At 43.5% G+C, this 21,316-nt stretch overlaps 1 protein-coding gene across 2 annotated transcripts in view; it reads right to left on the bottom strand.

Annotated features, from left to right (window-relative positions):
* The window catches only part of LOC126271955 (aromatic-L-amino-acid decarboxylase), a 172,910-nt gene that overhangs the window by 15,358 nt on the left and 136,236 nt on the right, over window positions 1-21,316 (bottom strand). For both annotated transcript variants that reach the window (XM_049974393.1, XM_049974394.1), the window contains exon 7: window positions 1,327-1,475. In XM_049974393.1, the coding sequence (XP_049830350.1) occupies window positions 1,327-1,475 (149 nt within the window). The remainder of the gene's footprint in view (window positions 1-1,326; window positions 1,476-21,316) is intronic.

Genomic DNA, 21,316 nt, shown 5'->3' with positions numbered 1-21,316 from the left:
ACAGTGAGGGGGCTGAACTGGGCTGTTTGGTTAACTTATCTATATGCTGCTGCCACATTAGTTTTTTTATCCTTCTTTTCTGTTGTTAAGATGAAGATTCTATCCATGAAAGATGAATGCCTATAATGTCATACCATTTTAGTTTTTCCTAGTAGAATTTTATGAACTGCACAACCAAAGCTTGGAAAGATTGCATAACATTTGGTAAGTTTCCTGGTCAAGTCTACTAGAACCAAGTTGGTGAAACTATATAATACTATCTGAATAGTGATGCTATTACAGAAGCTTAACTGAACTGATGTTAAAATACTATTCTCTAAGAGTTTGTTGGATATTTTGTCATAAGCTATCTTCTCAAAATATTTTGAGAACACAGAAAGTAAGGAAGATGAGTCTGTAATTAGAGAAGTTTCTTATCTTATCTATAAAAATCTTCAATGATGACATTCTCTTGCCATGGACTTTAACAGCTCTTCTAAAGGTGGTGTGGGTATGTGACATACCTATGAATGAGTGTACTATCAGACCTCCATTTCATCTAGAGCTAAAGGAAAGTCATCTCTCCTTTCTCCCATAGTGAAACTGCTTAACTAAGACCCAGATTATAGCACACACTTCAAACTATTTACTCAATCACCAGAGAGACAGTGTGTCAACAACATTAACATAGATAAGGGATATGTGCTCAGAAATGCGTGGATGTGGACACCTGATAGCAAATGACTGCAGAGGAGTGTATATTTTACTGTACATCATGGCAGAAATGAAGCCACTGCAGATGACATTCATCATTGCCATTAATGTACTCTCCCATAAAGTGGGAATTTCTACATCATTTACACCTGTGTCAGTCTGTTACTTTTTAACGGTAGGTTGCTTTCCTGACGAAGACAATGGTGGATATTTTTGGAATGTGTTACAGACCATAATATGACAAGTGCCAAGCATATCTAATACAATAAGACTTCACAAAAGAGTTGATGGTTATATTAATTTCACAGGTATCTTGCTTTACAACATTTGTCTCCCCTCCCCTTTCCCACCAGTGACCTATACAAATGCAATACCATAAAAATTTGAAATGATTTACTTGTTTATGCAACTGAAGAAAACGTAATCTTCATCTGTCAGAAGTTAACTTCATGCTGCTTTCTTGTGGATGAAATAAAAATCATTATTTAAATAAACTCTAGTGTTTTCAGATCAAATTTGCATACATACTCAGATAACTGTTGCCTATCTTAGACAGTCATTTTAACTGTTGATAGTTTACAAGTTATTCACCATATGTTTTATTACAAATTAACATAATGAAATTATACTTACGTAAAAGGGTATTAGCCCTTTTGCCTTATCTTCTTTAACGGCTTGCTCAAGTGTCTCACCCCGTAGACTAAGCTTGTCATCTGGCTCCAATAAATGGAACTTCACACCACCAAGGAGACCTGCACGCTCCACAGATGAATGAGCTTGATCTAAATATAGAATATTTTTAATTAGTTTGCAATTTTCCAAATTCAGAAACAATTGTTACAGTTCACACACACACACACACACACACACACGAGAGAGAGAGAGAGAGAGAGAGAGAGAGAGAGAGAGAGAGAGAGAGAGAGAGATACAGCAGAGTCTAGTTTCAATAAGGAGTAAAAATCTTTGGCCATCCAATGAAACTGCAATTACTGTTTTGTATAACCAGGCCAAGTTTCACAGCAGATACCTTACCTGAAATCTATTATCTTAGTTTGGAAATGCCACACTCTGAATCATCAATGTGGAAACAACAAGATCTCATATTAGGTCCCAAATAGATAGTAATTGTGACACTAAGCAAAAGATTAGAAGTAATGTTTTTGAGTATCTTCCTCATAAGTGAAGGAATAGATGATGGCCCTGTTATATTTTCAGAGCAGTTGTAGTGTATCATTGATATGCATTGTTTATTAATAATGTTAAATTCATTTTGCATTAGACTTCAACATCCTTTTTTATAATGTGAAGGGAAGTTCAAACATAGCAATGATAATATTATGCTTCACTTCAAAGTTGGTCAGCAGACATAGCTAACTAACAAATTACAGATTAGTGAGCTTGTTCCAGTTTGGTCAGATACTATTGTACAAAATGGCAAGGAAATCCAGGTACAACAGAACAAGAATTCTATAGATCAGTATGTCACATAACCAAAGACACTGTAGGTACTTCCATGCTTGCGTCTTTTACACCTTTGTTTGACAGTTTTTTTAGTTCACTCAATAAGCAATACACCACAACAAGTCACATTTTGTAACCCTAGTCTACAGAATGGTGATGGGCAACTTCTTATTGCTAGTAGTCTAACTTATATGTGAAGCATTTTGAGGACAAGTCAATCTGCTAAATATAATCCAACATATTTTTATGAGAATATCCCCCCCCCCCCCAACTCTTCCCCTAAATAGACAATGTGTCTTCATCTGGAGTACCACTGAAACCATTGTTGTGGCTTCCCTTCACGTGAAAGCAAAGAGCAGTACTTAATAGCAGCACCAGATGCAGGAGTACAAGCCTGGATACCTTGCAGAGGTAGAGGAAGGGAGGGGGGGGTGAGTGGATTTCATAGAGGCTATGAACGGCAACCACCCTCCCCCCCCCCCCCCCTGTCCTTTGGGGAAAAAAAATTCTACTAACCACTGATATAAACGAATTATTACAATTGTATTATTACATTTCATATATTTTATTCTTATTGTTGTAAAATCTTGGCCATCTGGAGCACATTTCATATGGGAGTGACAGTATATTATATTTTGGGGTAGAGGAGAGACACTGAAAAATTATGAGCATCCCATCCCCTATCCTTTGCACCCCATAGAACCAGATTCTGGGTCTCCACATGTAGGAGGGGCACCACATCATCATCTTCAGACGAGTACCATTTCTGCATTCAGTGTCATCATGGACATGTCTGTGTGGACTCTCTTAGGAAAACAAAATTTGCCAGTCTACACTGGTAATTGCTACATGGGCTCAACACTTGTCATGAGGGCATACACTACTAATGGGAACACAACACTATCACCTCTGATTTGTACAGACTCGTCTAGGTATTATTGCTATCTTGGGAAAACATTAGGATATGTTATTTGGTCCATTTTATGTATTTTGGTGTTTCCATTGTTTTACTAATGGCTTGAAACTAACTTCAGAAGCTGCACTGCTTTAGTTGTCACAAGCTGGCTTTCCCTACAAAATTATATAGGTCCAGCTGTCTTTTGTACAAGTCTAACTTAACTGCATTAATGTTATTTGTGCATATAATTTAATGTTGAAGGTAGTTCTCAGCTTAGAACCCTAAGTGGTGGCTGATGACCTTAAACTAGCCCCGACCGCATGTGAGTATGATACTGTTTGCAGACAGAGGGGTTTTACTGAAAATAGGTCTCATGAGATTTCAGTCAAATCCTTAGATTGTAGTACCATTATTTACTCTCTCAAAATCAAACATTCATTGGAGGGTAGGTGAAGTCCTTATTCTTGAAATAATTTAATTGAAGTCAACAGACACAGCTTGTTTAATTATGAGGAGGGAAATATTATGAAATGAAAGACAGGAAAGTGAATGTACAGTATTAATATAACCTTGAAAACACACATTTTGTAGTAGCAAAAGGAAAAGCAGGGATATTACCCTGTGGGAACTGTATGGCAACAAAGAACATCGGCTGCAGATTTATCGTACTTGTACCGCCTTAGCAAAAATAAAAGTGCACTTGCTCCGATTCTGGTCGTTTTGTTATACATCCTACATCTCATCCAGAGTGTAGCACTACATTGCTGAACAATGATGACCAAATTAATTCAGAACATCTACGATTATTGCTCAGCGCCAATTCTGGCATTGTGGCCTTGATGTACTGCACAATTTATGCACCTGCGACAGCTGTTTTCGTGCTACAGTACCTAGAGCTGTGCACAACACCCTTCACACACCTGAAGTTGTAAAGGTGATGGTGACACTCTTCACAACAGTGAACAATGGTGCTGAATACAGGAGTGCACTGGATAACCTACTCGATTATTTTGCAATGGACACCACTTTGCTTGCAAACCCAGCTACTTCCAAGCCACACCAATCCAAATAGATGGATTTACATTTGCTCACTTTCACCAAGGTGGCATTCCACACTGCATGTAAATTCATTCCCTCCAGGCCTCATTTAGCTGGCTAATTGTCTTGTAACCTGCCACATATGGAGCCTAATTACAATGCTGTTCTCCCTCTGTTGGTGTTACCATGCCAACCTATTGGACTGAGAACACATTGAGACTACTACCTTTCTGGCCTGATCAACCAAGCCTATGGTTTGACATAGCGGACAACATTTTAGCTGCAAGTGATGGCACCAGTGAAAGCATGATATTTGTCATACTGCTTATTCATTTGGGTGAAAATGTGGATGTGCTCAGTGCCCTCAAACAAAAAGTATGAGAGCACTCAAACAGCACTCCTTCAACACCTCTCCCCCTTCCTGGAAGAACAACTACACCAGGTCAGCTTAAGTGAAGATTTAGAGGACCACAGTCTGTCACAACTATGGCGTCGGTTACACACTCAAACTGATTTTCACCTCATGCCTGATCACACACTATGGGCATTGTGGGTCATCAAGCTGCATCCCATAAGTTCAACTGGAGATGGTTGTCCACGAGCAAGAACCATTAGATGATTGACAGAATATTTTCTATCATTCAACATCGACAATGTATTAATAACTCTGACAATAATGGCACTGAATGTGACTCGAAACCACGGCACATAACATTAGCCGAGCTGATCTCACCCAGCCTCCATAGACCCTGATTTCGTCATACCTGGCTTGAGCGATGACACCAGTGCTGCCACAACAAATCCCTACCTACTCTCCAACTGCGCTGTGCCAGCATTTGTGCGGAAGCTGCTTCTGCTGGTACCATTGATGATTAGGTGCTTCAGCTCAACTTTTTTTGTTTTGCTTTAGGGTGCATAAGCAACTGGGGTCATATGTACCCAAGATAAAACTAGAGAACACAAAGACAGGGACGAGTTAAAAACGACTCTACATCAGTCCGAATTGACATAATAGAAGACAGCTAAAAACAGGCACGCAGAAAAAGGGCTAAAAAAGACATCATACAGAAACGGAGGTCCAAAACCAAAACTTAAATGGCCTTCACCATATTGCTTTGGCAGATAAAAAGTAATAAGCGGTCGACGGCCTGCGTGTCATTTGCTAAAATGACTGATAACTCAGACGGCAAACCCAAACAAAAACATAAAAGATTAAATGGGCATTCCATCAAGAAGGGGCAGACAGTTAAAACTTCAGTGCATTGCGTACAAAGTGGTGAGGTAGCGCCACTTAGCAAATAAAGACAGCTAAAAAAAGGCAGTGCCGTAACATGCAACTGAGTTAAAATAACCTCCTCCCAGTGGAAGGGCCGAGAGGTGGTCATCCGAGGTGCTGGGAGGGGCTTAATTAGCCGGAGCTTATTTCAGTGAACGGAGGACCATTGGCGATGCCAAAGGGACACCACCTCCTGACAGATAGCAACACAGCGGTCATTGGAGAGAATATAGCTACTCACGGGCTGAGGTACGAGGACTGCACTTTTGGCAGCAGCGTCAGTAGCCTCGTTTCCTGGCAGACTAACATGACAAAAAAAAATCACCACACTGGATCCACCAAGAGTGAGCAGTTAACAGTTTTCCTGTACCTGCTGCATTAAGGGATGGGCGGTGCACAGCTCACACGGACTTTGAAGGGCACTGAGTGAGTTTGAGCGGAGGACACAATTGAAAAGCCTATGTCGCTTGATTCACTCTGTGCCCTGATACAAGGTGAAGAGCTCAGCTGTAAATACTGAGGAGTGTGCCAGAAGCCAATATCAAAAGACATGGGTGCCAATATCAAAGGTACACCTTACCCCATCGACAATCCGAGAGCCATCAGTATATACAAAGGTACTATCGTGAAGTTCCAAGTGAAAGTCATGAAACTGAAGGCGATAGACCAACGCTGGAGTAATGTCCTTAGGAAGCAAGTGAAGGCCAAGGTTTACATGATCTACTTCATGAAGCGAAGATGGTAAAGGATTCATATTCACTGGGAACAGCGCAGGTAGTGTGAAGTTAAACCGCTGTAGCAAGTGCCGAAAGCGAACTTCAGGAGATAACAGAGATGGACGACGAGCCACATACTTACAATCAAAGGAAGCATCAAAGAAGGAGGCATAAGATGGGTGGCCACGCATGGCAGACAAACGGCATGCACACCTGCTGATGAGAAAGTCACAGCGGTAGGCCAGTGGTTGTTCAGCAGCCTCAGCTTACAGACTCTCAACTGGGCTGGTGTAAAAGGCAACCGTGGCCAAATGGAAGCCACGATAGTGGATGGTGCTGAGCGGCGTAAGAGGGATGAGCGTGTAGACACACAAACAAAGCACCCATAGTTGAGTTTCGAATGGACAAGGGGCCGGTACAAATGGAAAAGTGAGTCGATCGGCACCCCAGGAAGTACCATTGAGGACACATAGGACATTGAGGAACCACCTTAAGCGGGCTGCTAGGTAAGACACATGGGAGCACCAAGAGTGTTTCCTATCGAGCATGAGCCCCAGGAATTTCATAGTTTCAACGAATGGAAGGACAACAGGGACAAGATGTAAAGATGGTGGGAGAAACCACTTGCGTCGCCAGAAATTCATACAGACGGTTTTGTCAGTGGGAAAGCGAAAGCCATTGTCTATGCTCCAGGTGTAAAGACGATCACAGCACCGCTAAAGATGCCGCCCAGTGAGACAGGGGGCATGGAGAACTGCAGTACATTGCAAAATCGCCAACAAAAAGGGAGCTGGAGATGCCCAGTGGGAGACAGGCCATGATAGGGTTAATGGCGATAGCAAAGATTAAGACACTCAGGACGGAACCTTGAGGCACACCGTTTTCCTGGATAAAGGTGTCTGACAAGGCACCACCCACACACAACTTGAAAACTCGATCTTGTAAAAATGCCTGACGGAAACAGGACAGATGGCCCCATGTGTAAAGAGTATGGAGGATACCAGTTCTCCAGCAGGTGTCTTAGGCCTTCTCCAGATCGAAAAACATGGCCACAGTCTGGGATTTCCGCATAAAGCCATTCATGACATGGGTGGACAAATAAAGAGATGGTCAACTGCAGAACGCCGTGCTCAAAATCCACACTGCACGCATCAGTAAATTGCGAGTCTTGAGCCACCACACCAGCCAGGGATGAATCATACGTTTCATCACCTTGCAAACGCAGCTGGTAAAAGAGATGGGGCAGTAGCTAGAAGGAAGGTTTTTATCATTACCAGGCTTAGGTATGGGTCTGACGGTGGCTTCACGCCAGCATCCAGGAAAAGTGCCCTCTGCTCAGATGTGGTTGTATGTGTTAAGCAGAAAGTACTTGCCCACAAGAGAAAGGTGCTGCAACATCTGAATGTGGATGGCGTCCGGCCCTGGAGAAGAGGATCGGGATGAACTGAGAGAATGATGAAGCTCCCTCATAGCAAAGGTAGCACACGATTCGGAGAAGAGAAGGGCATCGCCCGAGCCGCCTCCGCTCGTTTCCAATGGAGCAAGACAGGGTTATAGTGGGAAGAGCTCCAAACTTCCGCAAAATGGGTCCCAAGGTGTTAGAGATAGCAATAGGACCCATGATAACATTGTCTGCTATTGTGAGGCCGGAAATGGGGGAATGGATCTTAGTCCCAGAGAGCCACCGGAGGTTGGTCGACACGACAGACGAAAGGTGGAAGTGTTAAAAGAACTAGTGAATGAAATCCAGCTAGCTCAATCGCTATCACGAAGAATGCGACGACACTTTGGATGCAACTGTTAATGAATCCAGTTTGCTAACGTAGGATGACGGTTAAAGACGCAGAGAGCACGTCTCCATGCACGAACTGCATTGCGGCATGCCTCAGTCCACCAAGGGACTGGGACATAATGTGGTAAAGAGGAAGTGCGAGGAATGGAACATTCTGCAGCACTATGGATAATGTTGGTGGGATAGTCCACCTGGTCATCACAACTGGGGAATCTTGTTCTTTGAAGGTCACCAGGGAACAGTAAAGCTGCCATTTGGGCATGCACGCAGATGGGGTAGGAGTCAGCGAATGGAGAGCACACAGGAAATGGTCATTCTAGTAGGTGTCAGAAACGAATGGACCACTCAAGATGATGGGCAAGCTGGGCAGTGAAAATGGATAGATCCAAATGGGAATAGGGGTGTGAGGAGTCAGAAAGGAAAGTGGGTGCTCCAGTGTTAAGGTAGAAGTTGGTTAACAAGGTCATCCAAGAGGGCACCTCTCTCACAGGTCCTGGGAGAACCCCAAAGTGGATGATGTACATTAAAGTTACCGAGTAGCAAAAACGGGGGAGGTAGCTGCCCAATAAGCTGAAGGAAGTCTGCCCTGGTGACATCGAACGATTGAGGCATGTAAATGGTACAGAGGGGAAAATTCAGGCATGGAAGGAAAAGCCGAACTGCAACAGCTTGAAGACGGGTAGTCAGGGAGATGGGTTGACTATGAATGTCATCTCGTATGAGTAGCATGACGCCCCCACGAGATGGAACGCCGACCTCAGAGGGAAGGTCAAAACGAATTGTTAGGTAAAGTGAAAGCTCAAAGCAGTCGTGAGGGGGCAATTTCGTTTCCTGGGGGTAGAGTACAAGGGGATGCTGCGATGCTAAAAGCAGGCATAAATCCTCTTTGTGGGACCAAAGGCCGTGAACTTTCCATTGGAGGACAGTCAGGAGGAGGAAGAGATGCAGGGGTGTCAACTCGGCGGCCGCCAAGTAACAGCCAGTGTAGAGTCGATACTACATGGCACAGAAGCAGGAGGATCCTGCTCCACGGGATCCACAGAAGCATCAGCTTGCTTGTGCAGTCAGTCCATGGAGTCCAACGTTGAAAAACGGTTGGTGGTGCGCGCCAGCGAGATAGAGGCCGGCCAGGCTACGGTACCACGTGGCGACACCGTCTAATAGGATCTTAGAGTTGGCGAATAAGAAGACCTTTTGCCTTTGGTGGACTTCTTTGAGCTTTTCCAGTTAGAGGAAGACTCGAGTATTGTTTGGCTGGAGGGACGGAAGAAGTCTTCAATGGGAGTGCTCGTTCTGTCCTTTCTTGCCTACTGGTTGTGTAGCTTGTGACGGTTTGTTGCACAGTGGGACGAGCGATGGCGATGCTACATTGACACTGGGCGACTTCACAACCTCCTTCAGGGAGTGAGGGGTAATAAGAACATAACTATAGCTGCCAGATGAGAACACACGGTTTGCGACTAGCCAGTAACTTGCGAGTTACTGGGTAAGGCACTTTTTCCTTTATCCGACTCTTTGACAGCTAACTCATCAACATACATGGGACAAAAAATGGTTCAAATGGCTCTGAGCACTATGGGACTCAACTTCTGAGGTCATCAGTCCCCTAGAACTTAGAACTACTTAAACCTAATCAACCTAAGGACATCACACAACATCCATGCCCGAGGCAGGATTCGAACCTGCGACCGTAGCGGTCTCGCGGTTCCAGACTGCAGCGCCTAGAACCGCCTGTTACGAACTTTTCGTCTAAAATTGTGAGCCGTATGTTCATGACTATTGCAGCGCCATCTATCACAAAGCGAAAAAGTGCTCCAACTAAAACATTCATATTTCTTTGCTTACTACACGAGTATGTAATTAAAAAAAATGGGGATTCCTATTTAAATAAACGCAGTTTATATCCGTTTGACCTATGGCAGCGCCATCTAGCGGGCCAACCATAGCGCCATCTGGTTTCCCCCTTCAAGCTGGATGAGTTTTGTTCTTTGTAGTTTTTTCGTTTGATGCTTATTTCGTGAGATATTTGACCCGCTCACTATCAATGGACCACCCTGTAGAAGGATGGTTAATAAATAAATAAAAAGCATTCGAACTGACTAAATAATTTCTTCTCTGAAACTCCATCTCGTCCTCCAATCCAAGACGGAAACGAAACCCATTCCAACGAATAATACCCAACAACTGGTAAAAAAGGATTTTTCTGATATTTTTTGGTGAGCGAATTCCACTTAGGATTCTCCCTCTAAATATTAGTCTGCCTTCCCAACCACTAGATTTGTATCTTCCTTCCGCCTTAAGTCACCTCATGAAGATACTCGTAAATATTCGACGGCTGAAAATGAATCTAGTGCTTCATCGGCAATCGTGTTGCGCGGCATTAGCCGAGCCGTCTTAGGCACTGCAATCATGGACTATGCGGCTGGTCCCAGCAGAGGTTCGAGTCCTCCATCGGGCATGGGTGTGGGTGTTTGTCCTTAGGGTAATTTAGCTTAAGTAGTTTGTAAGCTTAGGGACTGAGGACCTTAGCAGTTAGGTCCCCTAAGATTTCACACACATTTGATTTTTTTTTGCTATCGTGTTGGCAAGCGACGTTGTATGGCTCCGAACATCACGCACTCTTTTCGACTTAACTCCACTTCAGCGGCTACAGTGTCAGATTCGCTGCTGATTTACCCAAGCAGCTTCTCATTTACGTTTACGAGGCTGAATGTTGCATCGATTCCGTATCTTGCCTATAAAAAAAATCCGAGGGTGTCGCCGAGAATCAAACCCGCATCGGGTTAACCTTTACGAGACTGAATAATGGTTCGCTACCTATCTTATCACTTGATAAAAGTCGGTGGGAAGCGAAACCACATCAATAGACAACGAAACTACTGTACCGCGAGGGTCATAACGACGATAGTGTCGTCCTCAGGGAAGGACAGATTTCCACTTTCAACAGTGCATTTGCGTAGGAGCCGAATTTTGCACCGAATTACACACTTCTATCAGGCATTCTTTTACGTTGAAAATAATTGCTTCAGTCACGCACGAATAGGGAGAGCGTCGTGCATGACTAGAGCTGTAAACAGCGTGCGCCACTCAATCACGGCGCTGCATTGAAACCCGCCCCTTTCCGAAGCGCAGGGTAATTGAATCGACAGCTGCGAAGCGTCAGCATCATCTCATTAACGTCGCCATGGCGACGATGGAGCCTGCAGCAGCAATTGATCCGCTGACACAGGGCCACTCAGCGTCTGGCGCAGCTGCCAGAAATCGCCGCGCGCCGCGCCGCGCCGCGCCGCGCCGTTCCGTTCCCCCCCCCCCCCCCCCCCCCCCTCCTCCCTTCCCGCTCGTCTTGTTCGCTGTCATATCTTCCCAGGTATTGCAACGGCTATACGCAAGGCAAGGCGGAAATTTCTCTGGCTGGCAGAGAAAAGGCGTTATTATCGATAAGTCGACTGCCGAGCAGAACCATAGAATAGTTTTATTTTTATAGGCACAGATTTTTAAAATTGCCTTTCAAATTGATAATATGAAATAACAACTCTATAAAGATTACCTGTTTCAGCAATTTATCAGTGACGGAAATGCATCGAATTCAATGATTGCTTATAAAAATCACTCCTGCCAAATTTTCAAAAGTTAGGTTGGTTTGTTTGGGGAAGGAGACCAGACAGCGAGGTCATCGGTCTCATCGGATTAGGGAAGGACGGGGAAGGAAGTCGGCCGTGCCCTTTGAAAGGAACCACCCCGGCATTTGCCTGGAGCGATTTAGGGAAATCGCGGAAAACCTAAATCGTGATGGCCGGACGCGGGATTGTCAAAAGTTAGGAATTGGTAGCTGCTTTTATACTGGTTTTGGCTAGTGCACTCTACAATGAAAAAATATGTTCTTCTTCATTAAATTACGAAAGGTAAAACAAAAGCTTGTAAGTAGTTCACAAGTTCTCTGGGCCTACTGGACGAAAAAATGAGCGATAAAACTAAAAAATAACCATCTTTCATCTGAAAGATTTACCTGCCTACAAAGATACGTAAGCTATGGGAAAACTAAAGAATTTTATACACAAATTATTAAACAGTCACCCTTCGCATCCTCCAATATTAACCCATGCGCACTATCAAAATAGTCGATGGAAATTTCGTATGTTCAGTGAAGAGGTTATGACAAACAAAAATAGGAATTTTTGCAGACCACCTGAATGATTCTGCTTGGCTCGAATGTACCGTTGGAAAAACGTTGCACAAAGTGCATTGACCTTAAATAGGATTACGCTGAAGCATATTGGTAATATGAATACGTGGTGTCCGTATCCGTAACGGTCACGTCAAGGTCCCCCTCTTATACTAGTTGGTCGTAATATAGTCGTAGAGAAGTAACACTGATCTGCAACAGGTAGCTGAGGCTACATTGTCGTGCCATTCCACAATAAGGGTGAGATGATGGAAGGGATTACGACTAACATTTTTTGAGGGGTGCTGTATGGCGTCTGAGTGGCTTGTTCCATGTATGGATAGCTAAGTGCCTTCCTTCAATATTTTGTCTAAAATTTCTCACTGCTTTGTAGATGGTGAGTAGTTCAAGATCGAACGTGGGCCATTTCATTTCTGAGGCTGAGAGTTTTGAGAAGTGAAGCTGTTCTTCACCCAACACAACTTTTTCTAAGACCGCTCTGATGCCTGAGCATCAGTTGTGACTGCCATGCATCGGGTACTGGGTGCGTCAAAGGGGTCAATTTTGTGAGATAGCCTTTGGATAGCTTGAAAGGGTCTTGCATTTTTTCTGTCGACCCTAACGTTTTCCCCCTTGAGAATTTGACCTGGCGAGAGCAACAGCGTGCTTGTGTGTGTGTGTGTGTGTGTGTGGGGAGGGGGGGGGGGGGATGGTTGTATTGCTGCTGCCGATAGCAGGAGACGCCAATAAAAATTTATAATGCCTTGAAATCGTGATATGTCATGGTAATTCTGCAGAGATTTAACTACTTAATGAATTCCGCCCTGCTGAGGTGGGTTTGATCCCTGTGGCATTTAGTATGTGTCCGAGAAAGGTCACATTCTACAATTGTGATTTACCCTCTTATCCTCATTTATGATCATGCCCGCATCCCCCAACGCACCGAGAACTAGTTCAAAGCGCCATTCACGATCGTGGGGGCGGCATAATGTGTTGTTATATCGTCTAGGTAAGTGTGAAAGACGTGCAATTTGAAGGTAACGTTATCAATGAACTGCTAACCGCGTTTCAGGTGCTAAGTCAATAAGGCATGGGTAGAAACTCATAAAATCCGAACTGTTTGATTATTGTGCCTTTATAGACGTCAATTCTCAGCCATTTGAAGAAAGTTTTCGACAATCAATGACACTGAAAATAGCGGCGCCTGACAGTGTGTGTGAAAGTCTTTAAAATTTGGAATTGGCCAAATGCCGTGTATCGCTCAAACATTGAGAGCACTGTAATCACGATAGAGTCTCGCGGAACTGTCCTTTTCCCGTACAGCTTTTATTGTGGAAGCCCTCAGGCTGTCCATAGGGCAGACTATCTCCGACTGTAATAGTTCATCGACCGCCACTTTTGTGGCCTGTAAGTGTGCCAGTGCTAGCCGGCGTGCTCTGTGGCAGACAGGCTGACCAGGCGTCTTGAGAATTTGGTGCAACATACCGTTATCGATGGTGCACTGTTGAACTTCCGCTCACACCTAGTTGGGAGGGGAGGACGGTACACTCATTTTATGAGCTGATACACAGGGCAGTGTGTGCTGTACTGACCTGTATCAGACTTGGTGTGCTCGAGATCATTGGGTGTGTAGTTCTGTTTGATGAAACGTAGTCAGCCAGAATGAGCATGGCGGATGTAGTGCCGACATCAGCTGTATAAAACTTGAGTGAAAGGCTCCCGCACTGCTCACGTGTGTGCACAAATGCAGGAGACATGTAGTGTATGGGTTGATGCAACGCTGCTGTGTGGAGTGCATCTGATGCTTTCCAAGCACCCAGATAAAATCAGTGTGTCCTCGTTAGGTTCTCGACCGTCATAACAACACACCTTTAGTAAATCAGAGTATGTGTCATCATTGTGGTGATACCCATTAGAGCAGGTAGATTCTGATGAACGAGGAGGTGTCACTGTGAAGATACCCAGGATAAGTCACACTGCGTTTTTTGAATCTGGTGAAAAGTGAATTTGCCATAAGAAATCTATTGCTACCATTAAATCACTCAAACTGGTAATGAAGGAGGTCTATGGAAACTATTCATCCGAGTTGTTGTGATTCATAGTGCTATATTTGTATCCTTCGGTGCCGTGCTGACGCCTGACCACATACCTATGGGGAAGTATTTGTGCGTGCCTCGATCAAACATACAGAGCCTTCCATTTGTCGCTAGGAGTGATGCAGAGGTTGTATGTCGTGGATGTTGGCAGCTTTACGTGTTGGCGTGGGCCAGAGCGCCTACTGCGGCCTGCGTTTGGAGTTTGGGTAGCTGAAAGGAACCTGGTAGTTACATGTGGCGTTGCCACACAGGACGTAATACCAACAGTTTGGTGTCCCTGAGGCGGCGGCAGCACTTGGTGCATTGCTGCTGGTTAGGTTAGAGGGTTGTGTGTGCGTGTGCGTTTTGCAGGTCAGCGTCCTGTTGGGGGCGATGACATCAGCGTCATGAGCTTTCGACATGGATGGGAGTGGTTCAGTGCATGTGGAGTTCGACTAAGATCTAGCACTGTGTGGCATGTTATAATCCACAGCATTGGTGCAGTGTCTCTGTTTTAGTCCAGTGAACATTCTGTCAACCAGCATGGCTGCTTGTATAGTGTCTCTATCTATTGAGAAATTATGACCACTTGTAGCTGCGGCAGAAGCTTGACAGCCCGTAGAGTCCGTAATACAGTGTGTGGCACGAGATTTGTGACGAGTGACGCCCACAGCCAGCGCCACTGCTTGCCTACGAGTTGCTCACCACACATTGCCAGTGACGGTTGTTCTGCGCTGCGTGAAAAGCGTTTGAGCAACTCTTTTTTCACCATTTTATATGTCTTTCTTTCAGGCGGCGTGAGGGTCACATTACTGATGATTTCACCATGCTCTGACGGATGGCAAATTAATGTCAAGTTGAGAGTGGTTATCCAAAATTCCCAATGAGTAAACACACATTCTACTGTCACGAACCGAAGTGCTGATCTTTCTGGCTGGAACGCCAGCAACTTGGGTTGTGTACAGAGTGTCTGAACTGAAATTTGATCGAGTTGTTGCACTGACAGTGTCGTGCAAAACAGTATAACTGACGACGTATCATGCAGTACTCGAGGCGCAGTTGCGAATCCACTAATCGCCTCTGGGCAGTGCAGGCTTGTTGCATTCCGTCTTACATGGTGGTCTTATTTCCTAATGGCTTTTGCGACACAGCTGACAAATGTGTGTGGGAGTTATGTCATTGTTCGTACCTATCCTGCTGAATCATGGACTGATTCACTTTATGACGTTGTTGTTGTTGTTGTTGTTGTCTTCAGTCCTGAGACTGGTTTGATGCAGCTCTCCATGCTACTCTATCCTGTGCAAGCTGCTTCATCTCCCAGTACCTACTGCAACCTACATCCTTCTGAATCTGCTTAGTGTACTCATCTCTCGGTCTCCCTCTACGATTTTTACCCTCCACGCTGCCCTCCAATGCTATATTTGTGATCCCTTGATGCCTCAAAACATGTCCTACCAACCGATCCCTCCTTCTGGTCAAGTTGTGCCACAAACTTCTCTTCTCCCCAATCCTATTCAATACCTCCTCATTAGTTACGTGATCTATCCACCTTATCTTCAGTATTCTTCTGTAGCACCACATTTCGAAAGCTTCTATTCTCTTCTTGTCCAAACTAGTTATCGTCCATGTTTCACTTCCATACATGGCTACACTCCAAACAAATACTTTCAGAAACGACTTCCTGATACATAAATCTATATTCGATGTTAACAAATTTCTCTTCTTCAGAAACGCTTTCCTTGCCATTGCCAGTCTACATTTTATATCCTCTCTACTTCGACCATCATTAGTTCTTTTGCTCCCCAAATAGCAAAACTCCTTTACTACTGTAAGTGTCTCATTTCCTAATCTAATTCCCTCAGCATCACCCGATTTAATTTGACTACATTCCATTATCCTCGTTTTGCTTTTGTTAATGTTCATCTTATATCCTCCTTTCAAGACACTGTCCATTCCGTTCAACTGCTCTTCCAAGTCCTTTGCCGTCTCTGACAGAATTACAATGTCATCGGCGAACCTCAAAGTTTTTACTTCGTCTCCATGAATTTTAATACCTACTCCAAATTTTTCTGTTGTTTCCTTTACTGCTTGCTCAATATACAGATTGAATAACATCGGGGAGAGGCTACAACCCTGTCTCACTCCTTTCCCAACCACTGCTTCCCTTTCATGCCCCTCGACTCTTATGACTGCCATCTGGTTTCTGTACAAATTATAAATAGCCTTTCGCTCCCTGTATTTTACCCCTGCCACCTTTAGAATTTGAAAAAGAGTATTCCAGTCAACATTGTCAAAAGCTTTCTCTAAGTCTACAAATGCTAGAAACGTAGGTTTGCCTTTTCTTAATCTTTCTTCTAAGATAAGTCGTAAGGTCAGTATTGCCTCACGTGTTCCAACATTTCGACGGAATCCAAACTGATCCTCCCCGAGGTCTGCATCTACCAGTTTTTCCATTCGTCTGTAAGGAATTCGCGTTAGTATTTTGCAGCCGTGGCTTATTAAACTGATAGTTCGGTAATTTTCACATCTGTCAGCACCTGCTTTCTTTGGGATTGGAATTATTATATTCTTCTTGAAGTCTGAGGGTATTTCGCCTGTCTCATACATCTTGCTCACCAGCTGGTAGAGTTTTGTCATGACTGGCTCTCCCAAGGCCGTCAGTAGTTCTAATGGAATGTTGTCTACTCCGGGGGCCTTGTTTCGACTCAGGTCTTTCAGTGCTCTGTCAAACTCTTCACGCAGTATCGTATCTCCCATTTCGTCTTCATCTACATCCTCTTCTATTTCCATAATATTGTCCTCAAGTACATCGCCCTTGTATAAACCTTCTATATACTCCTTCCACCTTTCTGCCTTCCCTTCTTTGCTTAGAACTGGGCTGCCATCTGAGCTCTTGATATTCATACACGTGGTTCTCTTATCTCCAAAGGTCTCTCTAATTTTCCTGTAGGCAGTATCTATCTTACCCCTAGTGAGATAAGCTTCTACATCCTTACATTTGTCCTCTAGCCATCCTTGTTTAGCCATTTTGCACTTCCTGTCGATCTCATTTTTGAGACGTTTGTATTCCTTTTTGCCTGCTTCATTTACTGCATTTTTATATTTTCTCCTTTCATCAATTAAATTCAATATTTCTTCTGTTACCCAAGGATTTCTAGCAGCCCTTGTCTTTGTACCTACTTTATCCTCTGCTGCCTTCACTACTACATCCCTCAGAGCTACCCATTCTTCTTCTACTGTATTTCTTTCCCCTATTCCTGTCAATTGTTCCCTTATACTCTCTCTGAAACTCTGTACAACCTCTGGTTCTTTCAGTTTATCCAGGTCCCATCTCCTTAATTTCCCACATTTTTGCAGTTTCTTCAGTTTTAATCTACAGGTCATAACCAATAGATTGTGGTCAGAGTCCACATCTGCCCCTGGAAATGTCTTACAACTTAAAACCTGGTTCCTAAATCTCTGTCTTACCATTATATAATCTATCTGATACCTTTTTGTATCTCCAGGGTTCTTCCACGTATACAACCTTCTTTCATGATTCTTAAACCAAGTGTTAGCTATGATTAAGTTGTGCTCTGTGCAAAATTCTACTAGGCGGCTTCCTCTTTCATTTCTTAGCCACAATCCATATTCACCTACTATGTCTCCTTCTCTCCCTTTTCCTACACTCGAATTCCAGTCACCCATTACTATTAAATTTTCGTCTCCCTTCACTATCTGAATAATTTCTTTTATTTCATCGTACATTTCTTCAATTTCTTCATCATCTACAGAGCTAGTTGGCATATAAACTTGTACTACTGTAGTAGGTGTGGGCTTCGTATCTATCTTGGCCACAATAATGCGTTCACTTTGCTGTTTGTAGTAGCTTACCCGCATTCCTATTTTCCTATTCATTATTAAACCTACTCCTGCATTACCCCTATTTGATTTTGTGTTTATAACCCTGTAGTCAGCTGACCAGAAGTCTTGTTCCTCCTGCCACCCAACTTCACTAATTCCCACTATATCTAACTTTAACCTATCCATTTCCCTTTTTAAATTTTCTAACCTACCTGCCCGATTGAGGGATCTGACATTCCACGCTCCGATCCGTAGAACGCCAGTTTTCTTTCTCCTGATAACGACATCCTCCTGAGTAGTCCCCGCCCGGAGATCCGAATGGGGGACTATTTTACCTCCGGAATATTTTACCCAAGAGGATGCCATCATCATTTAATCATACAGTAAAGCTGCATGTCCTCGGGAAAAATTACGGCTGTAGTTTCCCCTTGCTTTCAGCCGTTCGCAGTACCAGCACAGCAAGGCCGTTTTGGTTAATGTTGCAAGGCCAGATCAGTCAATCATCCAGACTGTTGCCCCTGCAACTACTGAAAAGGCTGCTGCCCCTCTTCAGGAACCACACGTTTGTCTGGCCTCTCAACAGATACCCCTCCGTTGTGGTTGCACCTACGGTACGGCCATCTGTATCGCTGAGGCACGCAAGCCTCCCCACCAACGGCAAGGTCCATGGTTCATGGGGGGAGGCTTTATGACGTATCTTGTACAAAGTCCAACAGAAAATTGTTCGATGGCAGCCATTGTTGCGGCGTACCAAAACATGCATGTTTTTAGATGCAATGCCCGTGGTGGTATTTAGTTTCTATTTGAGCAATGGTTAACAGTTAATAGACTGTTGATGCACAATACATACGGTAGTTCTTTATGTCGCGATCTTAAGGAACTGGCGGTGACGTATGACCGATGCAAGATGTCTGCATTGCTGCTATGTATTATAGAGATATTGAACGAAATGCCTCCCTGTCACATTATTCGGTTGAGTCACCAGTGCGATAGATTTCCCTATTAGGTGCAGAGATCGTACCAATAACAGAGACGGCACTTTGATAGGCCAATACTCGTTTATTGCTCACAAATCGACGTACAAGATATCCATGCGGTATAAAGATCTGAACTTCTTTGGAATCCACACAGATGCTGCATTCAGCCGCTTGTGTTTTCTGGTCAAAGGTGTGCCCACAGCTTTGCCCATACAAGTTTGACTGTCACCTTTGTTGTGTTTCATTGTTCGCCGTTCATGGTTGCAATTTCTTTTATATGAAGGGGAGAATTTTGCTGAAACGTCCATGCAGACATCAGACCTTCATTAAAAGCTAAAAGAATGGACGAGACTAGCCTAGTATTGGCGAGGTTTTAACTGAATAAAACGAATCACATATAGTGACAAAAATAAACACTCGGGTCGTTGCATTACAGTAGCAATATTAATACCATACACACATAAATGGAGCATTTGACCTATATTGGTTAGGAAGTATCAGAGCAATGAAGAGGTTAGATGATTTAGTATGATTACGCCACTGGAATCTCTTCCAAGTACTCGCAGTTTATTTATGTTTACGTAACTGCATTCACGGAAATGTTTTTTAGAAGCGTCACCCCACTCGCAGCCGCATTACTAGCACATAGGTTCTTGTCAGCTAACACGAGTGCTAGCTGTAAGTGAAGTACCAAGTGGTGACAACCAGTGTGGGCCGTGATTATCGTATGCCAACGGAATTTGATAAATATTCTAATGCGTTAATGCGGGACCCATTTGCGCTGGAAAAAAAAATAGTTAAAATTTTGGCCACGAGGTGCAAATCTGCTGTTGTGAATGCAGGAAAGACAAATACGAATGTTTACGGATTAGGAACGGTAAGTGAGCAGAAAAGTTCAAACCAGTGACGAAAGCATAATGTTGATATTATTAAACACCACTTACATGTAAATTGTTTCCGCGTTAATGGATTAGAATATCTACCAAGATTCACTGCAATACGATAATTATAGGCCACGCTTGACCTCTATGAGTAGCTGTACTTTAATTATAACCATTCGGTATGAAGGAGTAGGTTATGAGTGCAAATGGTTTACAGCCACGATGTCTTAAGATTGTTGAACCTCCTGAGCGAATTTATTCTTCAGAAAGAACCATTAACAATGACTATTAAGGGTGACACCAAATCATATTACGTGCGTACATGAGAATTTTGAAGGATGACATCCCCCATCCCCGATATACAAACAAATTAATGTTTTAGTGACCTTAAGTGGTTCGATGTATAGCGTTCGTCACGTGGTTCCAACCGGCTCAATCAGTTCATGTTTCTGGTCTCTTTAAGATCACTTCATGCTGCTGAAGGCAACATAACGTTGAAAATCGCTCTAAATGAGATTTGTCAGCACTGGAAAGGCTGTGCACTCTTAGCAAATACGTAAACTTTAATTAATTTTTCATACGCTGGCAATTTTTTTTTGTACAGTCACGAACACTCAATCGCCAAAGATGGCAATATATAAACTTCTTGTGCAAAGCGTATAAATTTTGAATATATTCAACCATTAAACAAATGGACAATGGAAAGGTTTATTTGAACATTAAGGCGTAATACTCTTGCAGGTGGTACGGTCTTTATTTCTGTCAATCTGTGAACCTACATATTTTTATGGGTTTTGGCCATCACTATACAGCCATGGAGCCCATCATTCATAACGTATACAGTGATGGCCCTTGTGCTACCGTCAAAGTGGGGATTTGTGTGTTGTTACTTGGCAACATGGTAGGTGGTTACGGAAACTGCATTCATGGTAAACTGTGGCAGCTTGCTGTACATAAGCTGACGACCAGAGAAAGTGTGTCAACGGAGAAATCAATACATATATTTCACTTTGTAAGTTACTCACTGCAGACCAATGACGTTTATACATGGGAGTAGCCCTAAGTCTCGCATTTGGGCTATGGTGTTCTGGTCGCGATGGGTGGAAGTGGGTGGCACAAATCATAATGCTAACGTAATTAAGATTCGGCGCTGTCAACACAAACTGCGTGATGTATTCTCTTTCTAGCGCGTCCCAATCAACGTTTAGTCCAAGTTGGATTACAACCACACGTGAGAAGTGAATTATTCAAAGTTAGTTCTGAACTAACGAACAAACTCGGTTATAACTTAGACGATCTGGATCACTACATTAAAGAAATTGAACCAAAACTGACAATCGCAGCTGACTGTTTACGACAGGACTTTGATTTGTATTGAATGAAATGAAGGTGGGACTATTTTTTTAGATACACCAGGTGGGCAGGTAAAACTTGTCTTTTAATTTGGTCTCATTTACAGTTGGACTTAAAAAAGAAATCTTATTAGCACAGGCATCTTCTGGAA

This window comes from Schistocerca gregaria, chromosome 5, assembly GCF_023897955.1.
Source record: "Schistocerca gregaria isolate iqSchGreg1 chromosome 5, iqSchGreg1.2, whole genome shotgun sequence".
NCBI lineage: Eukaryota > Metazoa > Arthropoda > Insecta > Orthoptera > Acrididae > Schistocerca > Schistocerca gregaria.
This window is presented reverse-complemented; position numbering and strand designations above follow the sequence as displayed.